Below are 23,540 nucleotides of genomic sequence, written 5' to 3'. Positions count from 1 at the left end.
TTGGGGTCCATTCGTGGTTCGCATTCCACTTTTGGAGTATATGGTTTGTGTTGCCCCTATCCCTATGTGTCCCCATTGCATCCTATTGTAACTATACACTGTTTGCACTGTTTTCTAATACTATACTGCATATTTTTGGTATTGTGTACATATATCTTGTGTATATTTGCTATCCTCATACTGAGGGTACTCACTGAGATACTTTTGGCATATTGTCATAAAAATAAAGTACCTTTATTTTTAGTATATCTGTGTATTGTGTTTTCTTATGATATTGTGCATATGACACTAGTGGTACTGTAGGAGCTTCACTCATCTCCTAGTTCAGCCTAAGCTGCTCTGCTAAGCTACCATTATCTATCAGCCTAAGCTGCTAGACACCCTAAACACTAATAAGGGATAACTGGGCCTGGTGCAAGGTGTAAGTACCCCTTGGTACTCACTACAAGCCAGTCCAGCCTTCTACAGTGGCACAATCAGTGCTGCAGGCCCACTAGTCGCATTTAACTTACAGGCCCTGTGCACTAATAGGGACTTATAAGTAAGTTAAATATGTCAATGTTACCATGTTTTTAGGGAGAGAGCACATGCACTTTAGCACTGCTTAGCAGTGGTAACGTGTCCAGAGTCCCAAAGCCAGCAAAAATGAGGTCAGAAAAAGAAGAGGAGGAAGGCAAAATGTTTTGGGGTGACCCTTCAGAGAGACCATTTACAACAACCACTATGGGTGACACCTGTGTCATCAGACCAGTGGATCACTCATTGATGTCTTGTTTTAGTAATGTCACAATTTCTCTCTCAACAGTAAATGCAATGCAATTTTAGCAATGTCATTGACCAACAGGGCAGATATACTCATTTATGTGAATTTACACTTTCATTGTCTTGAAGCACTGTAGTCCATTAAACAAGGGAACTATTTTGCTATTCCATGATAGGCGTTGATGTTGTGATTTACAAAAATCAGCCCAATGTCAGCAACAGTCCTGAAACTGAGCAAAAATGAAACTGAGTACATATGCACTCGATGAAGTGCCGGGCAGGACATCAATCTGTGCTTGTACTTTCATCTTATGCTTCACAGGAGCTATAAATGAACCTTGACTTTGCAGTGGTGCCGAAGCAGTCTACATGTACACTTTGTTTTTATTGGGGTTATATGGGCACTGGAGAAAGTTCATTGTATTTTTCCAGTGGCATGATGCTTCTTGATCTGCCACTGTCTATGATAAAAGGCATGGAGCACCCACTCACTTTCAGTGTGATTTTGGGACAGTATATATCCAAATGAAATTTGCACTTTCACTTGTAGATCTAGCTTTGACTGGTATCCTTCCATGCAAGAAGCTAATCCTACATGAGCACATTATCCAGCGGTCAAAATTGACATCCCACACCCATCTTCCTCAGTGTCCCTCAACAATGATGGTGACAAATGAGGAATTTCATGACAATCGATGTCCTTAAGTTCTACTTTCCTCAACCCATGTTGCCTCTTGGGCTTGTTGGGTGGTTGGATCATTTCGTGATCTTTCTGCCATCCATCTTCTTTTCTGCACGTGACACACTTGATCCTTCCTCCATTTTGTATTCTCAATGTGATCTTCCCATCACTTTGCAAACCATAACAAAATTGTTCTCTTTCTTGCAGCTTTTGCAAATCTGTTCAAGGGCGGGACATTAACCTTTATGTGGAAAGGAAAATCCACATTGAAAGCACAACTTTTTTCTTTGGAGACATTACCTGTTGGCCTTATACCTTATGTTTCGTCTTTCTTTTCACACTCAGAGCTGGTTCATTCTTGGGCCATTCCATTTTAGCAGCTTTTCTTTCAGCTCCTTCTTCTGCTCTGGGAGCTATGAGTACTCGCTCCAAACGGAGTCTCTCTTTCAGCATTTGTCTTCCGAAGGAAATGGAGACACAATCATCTATTACTCTGAAATGCAGGCCTCTTCTTAATTAAACTTGTTGCCCTTGCAATGTTTGATGTGTGAATCAAGTATTTCTACCAACTCATCCATTGTTTCAACAGCTCTCTGCCTTTGCTGACTAAAAATGTACCTTCTGTAGTAAATATTTAGCATTGGATAGAACGCCTCTTTGATTTGACGGTACGTCACTTCACCATTGTTTGGTATTTTGCTTAATCACTTCTTTGACACCTTCGCCCACCAAATCTTTCAGATACTTAGGCCCATATTTATACTTTTCTTAGCGCCGCATTTGCGTCATTTTTTGACCCACAATCGGCGCAAACTTACAAAATACAATTGTATTTTGTAAGTTTGCGCCGGTTTTGCGTCAAAAAATGCCGCAAATGCGGCGCTAAAAAAGTCTAAATATGGGCCTTAGTGCTCTTTTTTTCACTTGCTTCTTCTCGTGCATCAATAAAATCATCAAATCTTTTGATCCAGGCAGTCCATCTATCACCAATATTCTTCTTTTTCAAAGGTATGAGATGGTTCAGGAATGCAGCAGCATCATACCCAGTTATGGCCCTTATTGACAAAAGTATATGCTGTCAATCAATCAATCAGTTTTTTTAAAGCACAGCTACTTACCCATGATGGTCTCAAGGCACATGGGGGGAGGGGTAGGGCCTCATCCGAAGAGCCACTTTTTGAGGTTCTTCATGAAGATTGTGAGCGATGGGTTTTGTTTGAGGTGCAGGGGAAGTTGTCCCAGCTCTGTGCTGCAATTTAGGTAGAGGATCGCCCCTCGGCTGTGGTTTTACGAATGCGATGGATGGTGGCCAGGGCCAGCAGGGCTTAGTGGAGGGATCTGGCGGGGATGTGGAAGGAGACGTGGTGGTTCAAGTAGGCTGGTCCTGCATTGTGTATGGCCTTGTATGTGTGGGTAGTTGCTTGAAGGTGATTTGTTTCTCAACTGGGAGCCAGTGGAGAGTCCTCAGGTGTTGGGAGATATGTTCTGGGAGCGCGAGGTCCGGGATGAGTCTGGAGGCTGCGTTCTGGTGCTGTCTATTCATACTCTCTGTAAGTCTTTGCAACGGGATTACTTCAGTGTTATTATGGCCGATTTGAACTTGTATGGCTTAATTTCATGTGACCATTGGAGCTTTTCAATGTTTTAGTCGTGTGGAACGCACCCAGCACCTTCTGTGGTTCCTCTTTAGGGATCAACAACTCCATATCCACAATCACTAGATGTAGACTTGGGTGGCTTTGCCCAAATGTTGTTTTATGATAACTCTGTACTCAGGACCTGGTAAGTGTGATTGCAGTATCTGTATATCTGGTTATTGTCACCTCTAATGTTTCTCTGCATTTATCTGCTTCTACTCACAACACTCTCTTATATCTGGCTGTCGCCACTCGTTGCACTTTCGGTACCTGGTTTTCACTGCCTTTAGCGTTTCTTTGTGTTAGAAATGTTTTCCACTTTTAGTGCTTCCTTGCACTCAGCGATCACTGCATTTGCCACTTCTCGATACCTGGTTGCAGCTTGGGTTGGGCTCAATTTTTATTTCTTCCAGTAGAATTGGAGGAATTTAGAAATTCCCTGTTACTCTTGTAAAACAGAATTACACTGCTCCACCAGCAGAACTAATCATTCAGCACAAGATATTATGAGTCAGAGCTGCAGCACTTCTTTTCCTTCCCACTCTGCTGTTCTTGTCAGTCTCTGTGACACAATTGCAGGTATGGTTCAACCCACGCATTCACCAGCACGGCACCAGTGGGCTTTCGCACTGTTTTGAGTCTCAGGCTGAAGCCGCCACCCAGCCTCTTTAGCTTTCTTCATCAAGATGACTGTTGACAAGAGTCAGACCGAAGGCCGATCAGCGGAGTGTCTGCTGTGACTGCGAATGGCAGCAGCTCTCAAGACAGAGTCTGGGGCGGCTCAGGTCTGCTGAAGCAGATGTTTTAATTAGAAATATTACTGAGTGTTATGCATTTCTGATTAACAAGAAAATTATAGAAATAATTAACCATAGAAAAATTAATGTGCATGTTTGAAAATGTGCCCAAGGAGAGTGGTCACCAGAATTCACAAATTATACTAAGGATGACTAAAAATATGTGAAATGTTGAAAATGTGCAATAATAATGTAGTAATATGTCATATTGAGATGTATAACTTATGTTTTACATTATATTGTAGAGCTAACTTAGCCAACGATGTGGCCTAGTTTTGCCAGGCCTCATGCAGCAAAAGAATAATCATGCAATGTAGAGAAGCCAATGTGCCGAACTAACCCTGGACTACTCGTTGTTAATAAAGTCTGCTTAGCTAGAATTTTCTACAATGAACCGACAAACAGGAGATGAGGGAATCAAATTTGCAATATAGCCTATGTAGAGCAGAAGAGATGTACTTTCCCAGGACTCAAACAATAGAGACTGAGTGGAGAAGACGATGAAACATTTTCGATACCTGATGAGCCGGATGATGAGGACATCGTACCATGAACCAATCGACAACCTGAGAACGGCGTAATATTAGAATTCATAGATTTGTAAAATAAAGGTTATCTGGTAGAGTCATAACGGATGATTAGTTGACCAATTAGGAATTAGGAGATGGACGGGGTAAGTTTGATATCATTGTCGTGACAAAGGGGGAAAACTTCAGAACAGAACTGATGCGGATGTTAGATGTTGTAGGTTAGGCGTGGATACTTGATGAGATTCAAGACTTTGTCATTGGGCTCATGCTCTTGAGAGCCTGATGCGTTGCTGATCGATTGATGACCTGAAGACGAAGACTGACTTTGTTGCTGATCCATTCTGTGGATAGGTAGCTATGACAATGTGACTGATTAACTTTTGTGCCTTTTCTTCTTGGCGCCAACTGCGCTGTCTAAATAGTTGTTCTCTTAGCTAGATGTTTCCAAATTCATGTACTAACTTGTTTTCGCATGAAGTCCCGCATGCTAATGCTAATCTAGGTTAGATAAGGTCCCTATAGGGTGGCGTTGACAGTGACAAATGATTGACGGACTGGTTGCTGAACTCTGCTATCAATGTTGACATATTCATCTTTGTTGGCTTATGCTGAAGCATTAGAACTTATGCTTTCTCAAGTTCTGATTAGATAATGTTACTGGTGGTCACTAATTAATTAATTGTGAGCTGACTGAATAAAGTTTGAATTAACCTTATGGACTAGTATTGTAACTAATAGGGAAATAAAATTGTTAAAACGTATATTGAGTTGTGGTCATTCATAAAATGTTGACCGATTTTACTAATGATTAATATTTTCCTTAGTGGTTATTGATTTGTATATTGATTATTGATGAACATTGGTTACTACATAGCTAGGATACTCCATGTGAATCAAAAGGTTCATTGGCCTATACGCTCCCCTTGTAAGTTTACATACTAAGGATCAGGCGCGCTAGCAGGTCCACCCAGGACCTAGGCCCCACGTGGGTCCTGGTAGGAAGCAGTGCCAGCAGCCTTCCAGCTTACTTCACTGGCATTTCTGTGACAAACTGCGTATCCACCTTCTGAGCGGCCGGTCACCCAAGGGAAGAACGAGCTCATTCATCATTTGCTCTGAAGCACCATCAAGAGCTCAGGGATCACACATTATCTGTTCATAGCCCAGTGCGCGTCTATAAATGTATGTGTACACTGCATCACAAGCACACATGTATGGCAATACTAGGTCCGGTATTGCTTCGCTTTTTAGCAGATGACTCCTGATGAGGGTCCATTGAGGGTAGGTACGCACACATACATTCATGTCCCCGCATTAGGAAAATTACAGGGGGCTGACTGGTGGAAAGGTACACAGAACAGCCACTAGGCAGCCTCATCTTCCAGGAGCTGCCACCACCCGTCAGCACACAGTCTGGTGAAGGGGTGCAGTAGTTACTCTCTGGCTGGGGTACATCATGGTGTACTTTTTGGCAGAGTTAGGTTCTTTTGTCAATCCGCTCTTGTTAAACATGAGAGACCTTCCATTGGGGTTGTTGATTGTCAAGCTTATTGAATGAAGCACATTAGGCAGGTCTGAAAAGTGCACAGGGCAGAGCGGCACCGGCCTTAAAAAGCCACACAGAAGATGTGTGATCCATGAGCCCACTATTAGAGCAATAGCGCCCAGAGGAGCGTTTTAAGGTTGTCCAGGTTTCTAGGTGCATGTTTGCTGAAATGGGTCATGATAAATTTATCAGAAAGAAAAGTGTTGAAAAAAAAGCCTGAGAAATAAAGACATATTAATACTAAAATACTCAGGATACAGCTAGAGTCAATGAAAGCTCAATCAAAGGGGCACATTGGATCGACCATACAAACCTTTGCTATCAAATTCACTGTGTCACTGTTACTTACCCTCCAATTCATCGAAACGGAGCTGTGATTTAGTCAATGAATATGTTTCCCCTTAACACTTGATAAAACGTGCACTTGGGAGCAAAAGATACACGTGCTTGTGCATTTAATTAAATATTCTGTATACACCAGTTTTGCCTCCTTACACCTGGTCTGAATTAATCTCCCAAACTGGTAAAGTCTGCATACCAAAAATTTGAAAAGTATTTTTTTCAGGTAACTATTTAAAAACAGCTGGAGTTGCTTGCCTGCTTTTGTTTGGAAAGGGAGAGGTTACTGGGTAGCACAAGTCCCAACACCTCTGTGCCTAGAAGGAGACTGGTAATTATCTGTTCTGTGGTTTCACGTGAGAGGGGGAGGCAGAGCTGGCGAGACAGAGGGATATCCAGGAACTCGCACCTGCTTAGCAACAAGTGGGGGTGGAGGCGGGATGGAATATGTAGGAGCTCTGAGGTTCGGGGGGACCCAACTGACACCGGGAAGAGAAGACGCAGATACCGCTGAGCAGGAACCGCACTCCCAACCCGTGGTCCACCACATCGGAGAGCCCATTCCAGTCCTCCAAGGGCAGGCCCCACAATTAGAGAAGGGAACCAGCCAGATGTGAGACTTCAGCAAACCATCCGGTAGTTCAAGAGCGAAGCAAGAGAGCCCAGCGATCCAAGAGTGAAGTCATCAGGTAGGGGTGGGTGGAACTCTACGGCATCACGCAGAGTTTTTATGTAACTCCATGGAATCCTGTGGAGTAAAACCCTGTGAGTTCCACCTCCTAGTTGTTGCTACCTTTAGCGTTGTTGTACTGTCTGAATGACAGCTCTATATTATGCTGTGATGCAGTATCTCTTGCCTCAACTTCACTAGCACCTTTCTAGCTGAGAACAAAAAGACTTCCGGTAAAACCTTCACTTTCTTCACAGACCTTGCACTGGCTGGAGTTGTGCTTTCCCTCCGCGTACACCAACCGTAGCTTTTCAGTTCACTTGAGGCACACGTGGCACGCACAAGCAGTTTGCTGGACCACGGCGAGCTCTCAGGAGAGCACTCTCAGTTCTTCGGGTTGCGGGGTTTACATGAGCCCCTATCTCATTGCCAGTTGTAGTGTCCTCCCCAGCCTGGGTATACGTAAATGATCACGCCACACACCGATCTTGCTATTACACATTTTTGTTCTTCTTTAGCGTGCATATGTCAACTGAAAATCCTGCAGCATGAATTATATCTTCCACCCAAGCACTTAGATCACTGTTCCATAGGGTCCCATCACCTCTAACTCACATGACACTATGGGAGGGGCTGACACTTACACCTGGACAGGCAGTGTTGTGTCCGCACACAAAGGGCTGATCACCTCCTACAGTTAGTAAGGTATGGAGTTTTTCAGTTGTGTCTTCATTGTGTTACTGTGTGTTGTGTCTTTACACATTGCCTCCTTAGATAAGCCTGACTCTTCCGTGCCACAGTACCAGCGGGTGAGCACGGGCATCAGTCAGGGTGTATCTGGCACCCCCGACTGTGGTTCCTGCTTGGGCAGGGTGCACCCCTCTGCCAACCAGACACCCATTTTCCAACAGGAGAGTATGGGTTGTGAAGGACCTGAATGTGAAACAACGTAAGAAGTAGATACACGTTTCAGAAAAGTAACAACATTTGTGCCATTCGTACAGAAGCGCAGCACTGAGGCCCACGTTTATACTTTTTTAGCGATGCATTTGCGCCGCTTTTTGACGCAAAAGCGGCGCAAACTTACAAAATACAATTGTAATTTGTTGTTTTGCGCTGTTTTTGCGTCAAAAAATGCCGCAAATGCGTCGCTAAGAAAGTATAAAATGGGCCTCAGTGCCGCGCTTCTATATGAATCGCACAAATGGTGTTACTTTTCTAAAACGTGTAACAGATCTGGCAGTCAGTAAACCCTGTCTGGCACGAGATTAGAATACAATAAATGCTTTCGGCTTCAAGGCGCCTGGCAGTGTAACCAGGAAACTGTAAGACCCGTGACTGCGGTTGAAACATAAACTTTGATCCTATGCGTCTTCTTTTTGATTTATGTCTGACGTTTCAAGGATTTGGGCCCAAAGTATTAATTTCTCATTAAGAAGGCGTGGGATGGATTACAGAGCAGACACATTGGTGGTAACGTCTGAAGCTCGCCCTGACAGATCAGAAGGGGCTGAAGGATGAGACCTCTGGGGGGGGGGGGGGGGGGGGGGAAGCTGTCAAGCGAGAATAAAACCAAACACACGAGGTAACACTCCACAGGGCAGACGGCGACCATTCCTGCCCTCGGCCCCAGCCGTGACGAGGTGCCCTGAAAACACGAGCCCCTCGAGGCGCCCTGCAAACACGAGCGCCTCGAGGTGCCCTGCAAACACGAGCGCCTCGAGGTGCCCTGCAAACACGAGCCCCTCGAGGCGCCCTGCAAACACGAGCCCCTCGAGGCGCCCTGCAAACACGAGCCCCTCGAGGTGCCCTGCAAACACGAGCCCCTCGAGGCGCCTTGCAAACACGAGCCCCTCGAGGCGCCCTGCAAACACGAGCCCCTCGAGGCGCCCTGCAAACACGAGCCCCTCGAGGTGCCCTGAAAACACGAGCCCCTCGAGGCGCCCTGCAAACACGAGCGCCTCGAGGTGCCCTGCAAACACGAGCCCTTCGAGGGGAGATGCCCCCACAGGGCAAGGAGAGCAGGTGACATGGCAGAATGACGCGTTCACACCGGATACAGATGTAGGCTATAGGTCCCATACTGACCACTGAAGACGCCACGTGTGACCGTGAGCTGAAAACCACGGACTGCAGAGGCCTTCCGGATCAACATGTGGGACATCACTTCCCTGCACCTGCTCGAGGCAGAGGGTGCACAGATAGTCTTCAAAAAACTGTACATATCCTTACTGTGAGGTGGAAGAAATATATACATTTCTAAAAACTATCATTACTCAGGTCCTCTATGAATATTACTATAATGTGAAATAAGAAATGAATATTGTTAAAAAAAGCTTCGAGACCAAAAGAAACATCAGTGACAAAAAACTGACTTGTGCAAACGACGCAGCGCTCCGATGTGGAGACGCTGATTTAGAACAATTCTTTGAAGTAAACATAGAGACGGAACAGCTCCCAGGTTGTACACACCATTGTTTGATACACATCTCTCAGTGCTGCGCACACCCGTGAATTATCATATCTATCCACGAATTAAAGCAACTCGTGCGAGTGTGGCTGGGTGACCTGCACACTAGACTTGCAAAGATCCCTGAGATAAAAGAGGCACATGTGGGCGCTCCAAGTGCCCCGGGCACTCCTTGGCACACGCAGTAGCCACGGTACTTGCCCACACCGAGGGGTGTGGCAGGCGGCTTGGCGAGATGTAACGTGGTTAATTTAGTGTAAATTGGAGCTATAATTGAGACTAAGGACGGCATCTGGTTTCTCTCGTTATCATCTGCATGTTGAATGTTTAGATGACTTGCCCTGAGGAGGCCCTGTAATTACAGATGTTTATCAAATACAATGTGTACAACCATGGAGCTGTTCAGTGCCTTTATGTTTATCTAAAAACTTGTTACAATTGGACCTCTGCGTCGTCTGCCCTTGGTTCACCCTCTTATGTATAAATTGAAAGAAAATATATATATTCAATAATATATACTATTGACAGAAAATCAGTACGTTTTCATTGTTATTTTTATAACTAATGGATTCCTTTGAATTATTACTCAGCGTCTGAATGTAAAGGTGGCCCACAGGGCGACTGAGCTCATATTATAGAGTTAACCTAGTCCCTGTGGCCACATAGGGCCTTCCATGGTTTAGACCCCAACATCACTTCAGACCCCCTTTGCATTCACCTCTCCCTCCCCCCCGAGTGACCACTTCATAGGCACTACTAAGAGTTATAACAAAGGCTCCTGCATCCCCTGCAGTTCAGGGGGCCCTACAACCCTCAAGGGCCCCCCACCCTTCACAGGGGTCTCATTCTGCTCAAGGCCAATGAATGTATGTGAAATATGGGAGACTCAGGGACTCCACTTTAAATTATGCAGGGGACCCCATTGTTTTACGTTACCTGCTCTCCCGCCCTCCTGCGGGGCTCGGCGCCTCCTATTCGCTGCTGCTCTGTGGCGGGAAGGCTGGGCGGTGTCTTCCTCCTGGCGCCCGAGGGCCACACTTTTCTCTGTTTTCCAAGTCCCATCTCTACCAGCCACCACTGAGTGATTCATGATGGGAGGGGCCTCTGCAGAGGTGGGGAAAAAATCAGCTATGACCCTTTCACATGCCGCATATTTTGTTTTTTTTGCAGTTTTTTAAAAACATCCTTTTTAGAAGCAAAATTATGAAGCACAACATAAGTAGTATATATATATATATATATATATATATATATATATATACACACACACACATGTTAAGGATTGTGTACTTATAATACGTCAGCTTTAATGTTATGGGATGTTTCTGACTGTAGTATCCTGACAAATACCCACAATATAAAATGTTATTTTAGAAATTGCCATCCTCGAGTTTGAAGGGCCGGATCACCCAACATTTTTCACTGGTGCTAATACAGCTCCTCGGTGGTAAATAACCCGGTGCTTGGTTCAAGCACCTACCACAGTCTAAGAAACACAGGGGCTTATTCACTACTTTTTGTCACAATGGTGCAAGGGCGTCCACTTTTTAGGAATGATTGTTTTTGTGCAGGAAGGTAAACCTTCCTGTGCAAAAATAATCAATGGAGGCGTTTTTCTCCTTCTATGTGTGCTGCAGATTGCTGCACGCATAGAAAGTAAAAAAAAACCAAGGAGAAGTAAAGCTTCTCCTTGTTACGCCTCCCCTGGGAAGGTGTAGGCATTTTGGGCATTCCTAGCTTTAAAAATCCTTGTAAATCTGGGACTGCGTCAAAATCCGTGGGTGCTGCGTGGGAACAACCACCATAATTCCGATAGAGTGACTTTGAAGCAGAGTAGGGCAAAGCAGCGACTTGCACTGCGGTGCCTCGCTCCATATCTCCAAGGCCATGAAAAGCCATGTAAAGTGTCCGCTTGTAAATATGCCCCACAGATCTCTAGCGGTTGTGATGTGTGACAGAACGTTTGCACATTTTTGGTGCATTGCATTGAGCTCTTGTGGTGAGGCGGTATGTTATGTTTTTTGCTGCTGTGATTATGTGCTTCATCTTTGCTTTGTGCAGTTTTTATGGTGAACTGTGGTTGTTCTATTGTTGTCTGTTCTGAGTGCTTTGTCATGCATTGTCCATTAAGTTTTAGTTGTGTTGTTATTTTTTTTGTGGAATAAATGCACAACATTCCTTCACATTTCTAGTGACAAACAATCATTTACCACTATATAAGGTGGTAAAATAACGGTCTTCCAGTTTGTTGACTATTTACTACATTAGTCTGCTCAAAACTGTGGGCAAGAGCTGTCCTAAGTTAGCTCTCCCAATTAAATTCCCACAAAGCACTTCAAAGCCTCGTTAAAGGTAGGACCCACTGTCTAAAAGGAATTACATAAAATAGCACTGTCCTTCGATAATCCTGTGTAATCGCAGATGCTAACACACATATACCTAATCACATCTGCAGCCTCATACCTTCTTCTTGCCCAGCGGGTGGATCACCCGAGGATGGGGTTGGTGGATCGAGAGGTGCAGTGTACCGGTAGTAAGAAGCTGTTGGAAGAAAAGAGAAGGTTCAGCATATTAAATAGATTGTATGATAGAACAACAAATGCTGGAACCATGCATGCCTGAACAACGCAGTAGGAACAAAGACCACGTTGTTACCACAAATGCCTTTACCACGCATGCCTTTACAAGGATTTTTCATTGTAAAAGTGTTCCTAGTAAAGTCATGTGTGGAAATGGCATGCATGGTTCTAGCATGCGACACCCCATCTTCCTTAAGGCCCAAAAGTACCCCACCCCTAATACTAAAACTACCCCGGCCTCCCACCCCTAAAGCAAAACTACCCTGCATACCTCCCACTCACCCTGAGCCCTAAACCCTTCCCTGACCTCCCCCACCCACCCTAACAACTGATCCCCCACCCTGCTCCTAAAAACAAAAGAACCCCGATCCCTACACCCCACCCCCAAAAAACAAACTACCCTGTTTCCCTACTCCCACAACCAAACTACCCTGATCCCTCACCCCCAAAAACCAAACTACCCCGATCCCCCACCCCCAAAAACCAAACTACCCAGACCCCCACCCCTAAAAGCCTAACTACCCTGATCTCCCACCCCCAATAATGAAACTACCCTGCCCCACCCCAAAAACTAAACTAACCAAAAACCTAACTACCCGATCCCCCACTATCAAAAACCAAACTACCCTGATCCCCACCCCCAAAATCCAACTACCCCAATACCCCACCCCCAAAAACCAAACTGCTCCACCCCAACGCCCAAAAACAAAAGTACCTTGACCCCGACCCCTAAACAAAACTACTCCTATCCCCAAAAACAAAAGTACCCTGACCCCCACCCCCAAAAACCAAACTACCTCGATCCCCCCACCCCTCACAACCAAACTACCCGATCCCCCACCCCAAAAACCAAACTACCCCGCCTCCACCCTCAAAAACAAAACTACCCTGACCACTAAAACAAAACTACCCTGACCCCCCACACGCCCCTAAAAACAGAAATGCTCTGATCTCCCACCCCTAAAAACCAGAACTACTCCAATCCCTCACCCCCTTAAAAAAAAAACTACCACGACCCTCCCCACCCCAAGCCCTTAAACCACCCCCACCTCTAAAAAACAGCCACAAACCCTACCCCAGCCCCACTTACCTTATTGCATCCTCTCCTGATGCACTCTCCCTTTTTCTCTGCCTTAACCACATATGTGCGTTGTGCAGCACATGTGTGGTTAAGGCAGAGAAAAAGGGAGTTGTTGTTAACGCAAGTGTGGTTCCGCTTGCGTTAACAATGTAATCGTTGTTCCGGAGTTGTTGTTCCAGACTTTTCCTGATTAAATGATCTACACTGTGCTTCTGATTGTACCACTTAGATGCCACCTCTGCATCGACAACTCATTGCATGTACTCTGCAGCCACATTTCTTCCTCAGAGGAAGTGGCATGGTATTTTCATCACAGTAGGTTAGCAACGGTCTACACGCTACTTCCTGCTGTTGTCACATATCTCCAAAAAGCCTACCAGCCACTTTTGCAACTAGATTGGGAGCGTTTAGGGTGGAACCTATCCAAGAAATATCTTTCCTGCGATGTGGTTTCTAAAGCTTTTGGGGACAGGCCCTGTTTAAATCCAGTATAAAATGGTGGCAGGAGTTGGAAGTGGGCTAGGGAAGAGAGTGAGAGGGTTTAGAGAAATACAAGCAGCCAGTGGCAGTGAAGGCCTGAAGCACTTCCCTTAGTACAAATTCCACCCTAGCTTGACCTTTCTTCAGTGCCAATTTAGTTTTTTAAATTATTAATTTGAAAACCAAAATAACATTACAATTCATTATCCTGTCCAATCCCCCTTTCCCCACCCCCTGAACAAGGAGAGAGATGTCAGTCACACCAGAGTGCATAACTTGTATCTCACAATAACTGTGGGAGCCTGAGCCTTCACTACAAGCCCACCGCTGTCACTGATGAATGACTGGAAAGCCGAACACCAAGGTTGCCTAGTCTTGATTCCATGTCATGCCTCTTTCCTCCACCACACTACACTTCCATTCTCTGTATCTCACGTTTGTAGGTTGCTTTTCATCTTCGCATTCTTCTTTTCTCATTGTTTCCTTATGTTTCTCTCCTCCTGTTTATTTTCTTCCCTTATTTTACTTTTCTCTGTGTCCCAGCTTCCTTTTGTCACTTTTTGCTATCTTTGTCTTCCTTCTTTTTCTCCCTTTTCCCTTCGGTCGTGTGTTTACATCTTTCACAACATCTTTATTTCTCCCTGAGTCATTCTCCCTTTTTGCTCCCAGTGTAATTTTTGTTTCCTGCTTTTATTCTCTTCCTTTCTATTTTATCCTGGTTTCACTACCTTTCTCTTCCTCCACCTTGCTCCCTTTTCTCGTTGTCCCTGCTGCTATTTCTCCATCTTTCACTCCTCTCTTCTTTCTTCCTTAGTCATTGTTTTTTTCCTAACTTTCTCGTCTTCCTACCTTTTCCATTATTCCATTCTGATGAGGCAAATTCTGAAATAAGACTTTTTAAATGCAAAACATAATCAGGGGACATCTCTTTGTAGGAAGGTGCAGACACTCACTGAACACATCTGCAGGGGGACCTCTGTCCACCTTTAAACTGCAGGCTGGATAGAGTTTGCAAAAGGAAAGATGAACATCCTGCTCCACGCCATTTACACGCCTTACACGCCTTGCATTTAAAAGGGTGGATCTACCAGGTGTGTCCAATGCACACAGTTGAAGGTGTGCCACAGCACAGGCTAGTGCAGTGCACACTTAACATAATATAATCCCTGGTATTCTCCTAGATTCATGGCATCAAATCTTAGGCTCAAACCTTTAAAATATGGAACATGTACAGGGGCAATGCCCTGGCTTCTAATTGTTAGTGTGTATAATACATAACCTTAGTCTGAGTTGGCTACAAGCTCCCTTACTCAGTAACTAATAACCCAAAAATATATGAATCTGAAACTAATGATGCAAAGTCTCCAAGGAGTGTGTGGCTGGTACAGCAAGAGTTATATTCTGCCAGAACTTCAGGTACATCATTCAGAATTAGGTAAATGCAGTTGGAGTGAGGATACTCCTCTGAGGAACACCTTCTCTTGCTGGAAAGGCATCAGTTATATCCAGGGCCATGGGAATCATGCGGCAGGAGAGGTTCAAGTTATGTGGCAGGATTAAGTAAATTACATGGCAATAAAAGGCAAATTATGCAGCAGGCTTTGTCAGATTTTTAACCTTGGTAACGCTGTCTGGGCATTGGTTGCACCTCAATACCAGCAGTTAAACACCCTAACACAACAATATAATATAACAATAAGCAACTGAAAAGTGACCAGCCACATTTTTAAAAACTTTGGAACCGCTTAAAATAGAAACATTTTTCTTTGAAATCTGCAGAATACGCAGCAGATGATGGATTATGTCGCTGTGGCTGCACACGCACATAATCCCAGTGGCCCTAGGTATATCATCAGCAAGGCCATTTGGCACATGGGTACAATTCAGCCAGCTGTGAGTCTGGTCGAGCCTCCTTCCACCCCATGTCTATCCAGGGCTTTTCATAAGAGCGATCACACCTGGGCCAAGGGCCCTGGAAGGGTCATTAAAAGCAATCATACCTATTGTACTTCAGTACTAAATGAAGCAGGAACAAACTTTCCTCCACTATGTCACACCGAGATTTGAAACCAGCCATGATGATCTCACAACTCACCTTTGTGAACTAATAGGCACCAAGTTGTTGAAACATTTTGCAAGGCATCAATAAGTGAGAATTGATAGTAATTTTCTAGTCACCTTTTATATTAAGTGAAGGAAGATTCTATTTTCCATCAAGACAGTATAGCATTTACGAGGGCTAACAAAACTAGACCCTATACCACTTGAGACAACAGTGGGTCCCTTTAATATATGCATTTGCATGTGTAGGTGATGTGGTTAATAGGTGTAGAAAAGTAACCTCTTTTGTGGCATGATTAGCCCTTTTTTCTGCCTGATGTCATTGTGTTTGACTGTGTTCACTGGGATCCTGCTAATCAGGACGCCAGTGATTATGCTCTCTCTCCCTAAACTCTGTATTCATCCCTCAATTGGCATACTGATGTCCCCATGTAAGCCCCTAGTACATGGTACCCAGGTACCCAGGGGATTGGGGTTCCAGGAGATCCCTATGGTCTGCAGCAATTATTATGCCACCTATAGGGAGCCCATGCAAAGGGTTCTGCAGGCCTGCCATTGTAGTCTGCATGAACCAGGTGCATGCACCTGTTTTCACTATAAGTCACCCCTATGGTAGGCCCTCTCAGCCCAGAGGGCAGGGTGCATGTATCTGTGTGTAAGGGCACCCCTGCACTAGCACAGGTACCCCCACAAACTCCAGACCCATTTTCCTGGACTTTGTGACTGCAGGGATGCCATTGTATGTGTGTAATGGACATAGGTCACTACCTATGTCCAGCTACATAATGGTAACTCCGAACCTAGGCATGTTTAGTAAGTATTGCAAGTATTGGTTGTATGATTCAATGCACTCTGGGGGCTCCTTAGAGGGCCCCCAGCATTTCTCCCACAGCCTTCTGAGTTTTTCATGGCAGCCCCAGTGTAGGAAAGTACCATCTTGCCTGGCATGTTACCCCCATATTTCACAGTATATATGTTGTTTTAGTTGTATGTGTCACTGGGACCCTGCCAGCCAGGGCCCCAGTGCTCATAAGTGTGCCCTGTATGTGTTACCTGTGTTATGACTAACTGTCTCACTGAGGCTCTGCTATCCAGAACCTCAGTGGTTATGCTCTCTCATTTCTTTCCAAATTGTCACTAACAGGCTAGTGACCAATTTCACCAATTTACATTGGCATACTGGAACACCCTTATAATTCCCTAGTATATGGTACTGAGGCATCCAGGGTATTGGGGTTCCAGGAGATCCCTATGGGCTGCAGCATTTCTTGTGCCACCCACAGGGAGCTCTGACAATTCTTACACAGGCCTGCCACTGCAGACTGAGTGAAATAACGTCCACGTTATTTCACAGCCATTTACCACTGCACTTAAGTAACTTATAAGTCACCTATATGTCTAACCTTTAAAGGTTGGGTGCTAAGTTACTTAGTGTGTGGGCACCCTGGCACTAGCCAGGGTGCCCCCACATTGTTCAGGGCAAATTCCCCTGACTTTCTGAGTGCGGGAACACCATTACACGCGTGCACTATACATAGGTCACTACCTATGTATAGCTTCACAATGGTAACTCCGAATATGGCCATGTAACATGTCTAAGATCATGGAACTGCCCCCCAATGCCATCCTGGCATTGGTGAGACAATCCCATGATCCCACGGGTCTCTAGCACAGACCCGGGTAATGCCAAACTACCTTTCCCGGGGTTTCACTGCAGCTGCTGCCAACCCCTCAGACAGGTTTCTGCCCTCCTGGGGTCCAGCCAGGCTTGGCCCAGGAAGGCAGAACAAAGGACTTCCTCAGAGAGAGGGTGTTACACTCTCTCCCTTTGGAAAAAGGTGTCAGGGCTGGGGAGGAGTAGCCTCCCCCAGCCTCTGGAAATGCTTTGATGGGCACAGATGGTGCCCATCTCTGCATAAGCCAGTCTACACCGGTTCAGGGATCCCCATGCCCTGCTCTGGCACAAAACTGGACAAAGGAAAGGGGAGTGACCACTCCCCTGACCTGCACCTCCCCTGGGAGGTGCCCAGAGTTCCTCCAGTGTGCTCCAGACCTCTGCCATCTTGGAAACAGCGGTGCTGCTGGCACACTGGACTGCTCTGAGTGGCCAGGGCCAGCAGGTGACGTCAGAGACTCCTTCTGATAGGCTCCTTCAGGTGTTGCTAGCCTATCCTCTCTCCTAAGTAGCCAAACCTCCTTTTCTGGCTATTTAGGGTCTCCGCTTTGGGGAATTCCTTAGATAACGAATGCAAGAGCTCATCAGAGTTCCTCTGCATCTCTCTCTTCACCTTCTGCCAAGGAATCGACCGCTGACCTCGCTGGAAGCCTGCAAAACTGCAACAAAGTAGCAAAGACGACTACTGCGACCTTGTAACGCTGATCCTGACGCCTTCTCGACTGTTTTCCTGGTGGTGCATGCTGTGGGGGTAGTCTGCCTCCTCTCTGCACTAGAAGCTCCGAAGAAATCTCCTGTGGGTAGACGGAATCTTCCCTCTGCAACTGCAGGCACCAAAGAACTGCATCACCGGTCCTCTGGCTCTCCTCTCAGCACAACGAGCGAGGTCCCTTGAACTCAGCAACTCTGTCCAAGTGACTCCCACAGTCCCGTGACTCTTCAGTCCAAGTTTGGTGGAGGTAAGTCCTTGCCTCCCCACGCTAGACTGCATTGCTGTGTACTGCGTGATTTGCAGCTGCTCCGGCTCCTGTGCATTCTTCCAGGATTTTCTTTGTGCACATCCAAGCCTGGGTCCCCGGCACTCTAACCTGCAGTGCACGACCTCCTGAGTTGTCCTCCGACGTTGTGGGACCTCCTTTTGTGACTTCGGGTGAGCTCCTGTTCACTCCACTTTGTAGTGCCTGTTCTGGCACTTCTGCGGGTGCTGCTTGCTTCTGAGTGGGTTCTTTGTCTTGCTGGATGCCCCCTCTGTCTCCTCACGCAATTGGCGACATCCTGGTCCCTCCTGGGCCACAGCAGCATCCAAAAACCCTAACTATGACCCTTGCAGCTAGCAAGGCTTGTTTGCGGTCTTTCTGCACAAAAACACATCTGCAAGCTTCTTCACAACGTGGGACATCCATCCTCCAAAGGGGAAGTTTCTATCCCTTGTTGTTCTTGCAGAATCCACAGCTTCTACCATCCAGTGGCAGCTTCTTTGCACCCACAGCTGGCATTTCCTGGGCATCTGCCCACTCCCGACTTGAGTGTGACTCTTGGACTTGGTCCCCTTGTTTCACAGGTACTCTCGTCTGGAAATCTATCGTTGTTGCATTGCTGGTGTTGGTCTTTCTTGCAGAATTCCCCTATCACGACTTCTGTGCTCTTTGGGGAACTTAGTTGCACTTTGCACCTACTTTTCAGGGTCTTGGGGTGGGCTATTTTTCTAACCCTCACTGTTTTCTTACATTCCCAGCGACCCTCTACAAGCTCGCATAGGTTTGGGGACCATTCGTGGTTCGCATTCCACTTCTAGAGTATATGGTTTGTGTTGCCCCTATCCCTATGTGCTCCCATTGCATTCTATTGTGACTATACATTGTTTGCACTGTTTTCCATTGCTATTACTGCATATTTTGGTATTGTGTACATATATCTTGTGTATATTTGCTATCCTCATACTGAGGGTACTCACTGAGATACTTTGGCATATTGTCATAAAAATAAAGTACCTTTATTTTTAGTATATCTGTGTATTGTGTTTTCTTATGATATTGTGCATATGACACCAGTGGTATAGTAGGAGCTTTACACGCCTCCTAGCTCAGCCTAAGCTGCTCTGCTAAGCTACCTTTTCTATCAGCCTAAGCTGCTAGACACCCCTCTACACTAATAAGGGATACCTGGACCTGGTGCAAAGTGTAAGTACCCCTTGGTACCCACTACAAGCCAGGCCAGCCTCCTACACCCAGCTACTGCCACCCCACAGCCAATGTTCTGCCCTCCTGTTGCTTGAGCAGTTCAAGCCCAGAAAGGCAGAACAAAGCATTTCCTCTGGGAGAGGGGTGTTACACCATCTCCCTTTGGAAACAAAGGTGTTACAGGCTGGGAGGGGTAGCCTCCCAGAGCCTCTGGAAATGCTTTGAAGGGCACAGACGGTGCCCTCCTTGCATAAGCCAGTGTACACCAGTTCAGGGACCCCCAGTCCCTGCTCCGGCATGAAGCTGGACAAAGAAAAGGGGAATGACCACTCCCCTGCACATCACCACCCCAGGGGTGGTGCTCAGAGCTCCTCCAGAGTGTCACTGGGCTTTACCATCTTGGATTCCAAGGTGGTGGGGCACTCTGGGTGCATCTGAGTGGTCAGTGCCAGAAGGTGATGTCAGAGCCCTGCCCTGATAGGTGCCTGTGTAGCTGACCAATGCCCTTTTCAGGAATAGTTAGGGTCTCTCCTCTAGGTGCTTCCTCAGATTCGGATTGCAAGACTCCAGCTGGAATCCTCTGCATCCTTCACTGCGGCTTCTCACCAAAGAAACTGCATCTGGACCCTCCAGGAACTCTACAAACTGCAACAAAGGAGCCAAGGCTTGTGTGCAACCTTCCATGACGTTCTTGGTGCAAAGCACGGCCCCTGCCCCAGCACTCCTTCCTGTGACCCATAGCTTCCTTAGTGGTTCTCCGAGGGCGTGGGATCCCTTTGTGTAGTGATGTGTGGGCCTCCATTTGCACCTTCTTTGTCCCTGTACTGTGGGACTCCTATGCACACTGCCTGGTCTTCTGAGGGCCCACTGTGTTGCTGAGAGCCCCCTCTGCCTCCCCTTCCTGGGTAGAGGCCATCAGATCCCTCCTGGTCCCGGGCTCCGCCATTTTCCACTAACCGCGATCTTTGCTTGTGCCAAAGCTTGTTGTCAGAATGCAGCAACACAAACCAGACTGCAATCATCCATCCGGCTTAGGACATCATCTGCACCAACCAGGAACCTGCATCCATCTTCTTGGGTGCAGTACTAACTGTTCTTCTACACTGGTTGTTCTTCTGTTGCACCTTCTTCCGCGTTACCAAGGGCTCCTGTTCTCCCTGGACTCTTCAGTGCTTCTTGGACTTGGTCCCCTTCTTCCACAGGTCTTCAGGTCCAGGAATCCATTGTTGGTGTCTTGCAGTCTCTTCTGGTTCTTGCAAAATCTTCTATCACGTGTTCTTGTGTGTTCTAGGAAATGTACTGTGATTTAATCCTGCTTTCCTGGGCTCTGGGGTGGGTTCTATTACTTTCCTTTGGTGTTTTCTTACACTCCCAGCGCCCTTCTATACTGCCTAGGTGGGAAACTGACTTTTGAATTTGACTATTTTAGTATATTTTTGACTATTTTAGTGTTCCCCCTAAGCCCATTGCTATCCACTCTGATTTTCACTATTTGCACTTGTAAGGAAATGCCTCCTTGGCATGGTTACCCCCTGACTTTTTTGCCTTTTGTTGATGCCAGTTATGATTGAAAGTGTGCTGGGACCCTGCTAACCAGGTCCCAGCACCAGTGTTCTTTCCCTAAACTATAACTTTGTTCCCACAATTGGCACAGCCCTGGCACCCAGAAAAGTCCCTTGTAAATGGTACCCGTGGTACCAAGGGCCCTGATGCCAGGGAAGGTCTCTAAGGGATGCAGTATGTCTTATGCCAGGCTGGGGACCCCTCACTCAGCACATGCACACTACCTCACAGATTGTGTGTGCTGGTGGGGAGAAAATGACTAAGTCGACATGGCACGCCCCTTAGAGGGCCATGCCCACCTCACACTGCCTGTGGCATAGGTAAGTCACCTCTCTAGCAGGCCGTACAGGCCTAAGGCAGGGTGCACTATACCACAGGTGAGGACATATGTGCAAGGGCACTATGCCCCCACAGTGCCTAAGGAAAACCTTTGACATTGTAATTGCAGGGTAGCCATAAAGAGTAAATGGTCTGGGAGTTTGTCAAACAAGAACTCCACAGTTCCATAATGGCTACACTGAAATCTGGGAAGTTTGGTATCGAAGTTCTCAGCACAATAAATGCACACTGATGCCAGTGTGGGATTTACTGTAAAAAGCACCAAGAGGGCAGGGGGCATCTTAGAGGTGCCTCCCTGAATACCAGTCTGCCTCCTAGTGCTAGGTTGACCAGTTTCTGCCAGCCTTCCACAACCAGACGAGTTTGTGGCCACATGGGGAGAGTGCCTTTGTCACTCTGTGGCCAGGAACAAAGCCTCTACTGGGTGGAGGAGCTTCTCACCTCCCCCTGCAGGAACTGTAACACCTGGCGGTGAGCCTCAAAGGCTCACGCCTTTTGTTACAGCACCCCAGGGCATCTCAGCTAGAGGAGATGCCGCCCCTCCGGCCACTGCCCCCACTTTTGGCGGCAAGGCTGGAGGAGATAATGAGAAAAACAAGGAGTAACCCACCAGTCAGGACAGCCCCTAAGGTGTCCTGAGCTGAGGGGACCCCTACCTTCAGAAATCCTCCATCTTGAGATTGGAGGATTCCCCCAATAGGATTAGGGATGTGCCCCCATCCCCTCAGGGAGGAGGCACAAAGAGGGTGTAGCCACCCTCCAGGACAGTAGCCAATGGCTACTGCCCTCCTGACCTAAACACACCCCTAAATTCAGTATTTAGGGGCGACCCAGAACCCAGGAAACCAGATTTCTGCAACCTACACAAAGAAGAAGGACTGCTGGCCTGAAAGCCCTGCAGAGACAACAAAGACGTCAACTGCTTTAGCCCCAGCCCTACCGGCCTGTCTCCAGACTTGAAGACCCTGCACAGCAACGCATCCGACAGGGACCAGCGACCTCTGAAGCCACAGAGGACTGCCCTGAACCCGAAGGACCAAGAAAATTCAGAGAACAGCTGCACTGTTCAAAAACAGCAATAATTGTGCAACTTTCTTGCAACTTTTAAAGAACTCACTCTTCCTGCCGAAAGTGTGAGACTTCACACTCTGCACCCGACACCCCGGCTCGAGCTCCAGAGAACCAACACTACAGGGACGACTCCAAGGAGACTGCAAACTCTTCAGTAACCTGAGACGACCCCCCTGGATCCCCACAGAGACGCATGCAGAGAGAATACAGAGGCTCCCCCTGACCACGACTGCCTGTAACAAGGAACCCAACACCTGGACCAAGCACTGCACCCGCAGCCCCCAGGACCAGAAGGAACCGAACTCTAGTGCAGGAGTGACCATCAGGCGACCTTCTAACTAGCCCAGTCAGTGGCTGGCCCGAGAAGTCCCCCTGAGCCCTGCCTGCACCGCTAGAGTGACCCCCGGGTCCCTCTATTGATTCCTATTCAAAACCCGAAGCTTGCTTTGCACACTGCACCCGGCCGCCCCTGTGCCACTGGGGGAGTGTTTTGTGTGCCTACTTGTGTCCCCCTAGTGTGTCCCCACAGTGCTCTACAAAACTCCTGTGGTGTGCCCTCCGAAGACGCAGGTACTTACCTGTTGGCAGACTGGAACCGGACCACCCCTGTTCTCCATAGGCGCCTATTTGTTTTGGGCTCTTCTTTGACCTCTGCACCTGACCGGCCTTGTGTTACTGGTGCGGTAACTTTGGGGTTGCCTTGAACCCCCAATGGTGGGATGCCAATGCCCAGGAACTTGAATTTGTAAGTGCCTTACTTACCTGAAAAACTAACCAATGCTTACCTCCCCCAGGAACTGTTGATTTTTGCACTGTGTCCACTTTTAAAATAGCTTATTGCCATTTTAACTAAAACTGTGTATGTTAATGCTCTAATTAAAAGTTCCTTACTTACCTGTGTAGAGTACCTTGCATTTTATGCATTTACTTCAATTCTTGAATCTTGTGGTTCTAAAATAAATTTAGAAAATATATTTTTCTATATAAAAACTATTGGCCTGGAGTTAAATCATTGGGCATGTGTTGCCTGTGGATGTACTACAAATGCTTAACACTACCCTCTGAGAAGCCTACTGCT

The 23,540-nt window shown here is 46.7% G+C and overlaps 1 protein-coding gene across 3 annotated transcripts in view; it reads right to left on the bottom strand.

The window, feature by feature from the left end:
- Positions 1-23,540, bottom strand: part of LOC138283061 (uncharacterized) — a 339,327-nt gene that overhangs the window by 275,033 nt on the left and 40,754 nt on the right. For all 3 annotated transcript variants that reach the window (XM_069221204.1, XM_069221203.1, XM_069221205.1), the window contains exons 3-4: positions 11,897-11,974; positions 10,370-10,537 (exon numbers count right to left, since the gene is read on the bottom strand). In XM_069221204.1, coding sequence (XP_069077305.1) covers positions 10,370-10,537; positions 11,897-11,974 — 246 coding nt within the window. The remainder of the gene's footprint in view (positions 1-10,369; positions 10,538-11,896; positions 11,975-23,540) is intronic.

This window comes from Pleurodeles waltl, chromosome 2_2, assembly GCF_031143425.1.
Source record: "Pleurodeles waltl isolate 20211129_DDA chromosome 2_2, aPleWal1.hap1.20221129, whole genome shotgun sequence".
Taxonomy (NCBI): domain Eukaryota; kingdom Metazoa; phylum Chordata; class Amphibia; order Caudata; family Salamandridae; genus Pleurodeles; species Pleurodeles waltl.
Note: the sequence above shows the minus strand (reverse complement) of the source record. Positions and strands in the feature narration are given on the sequence as shown.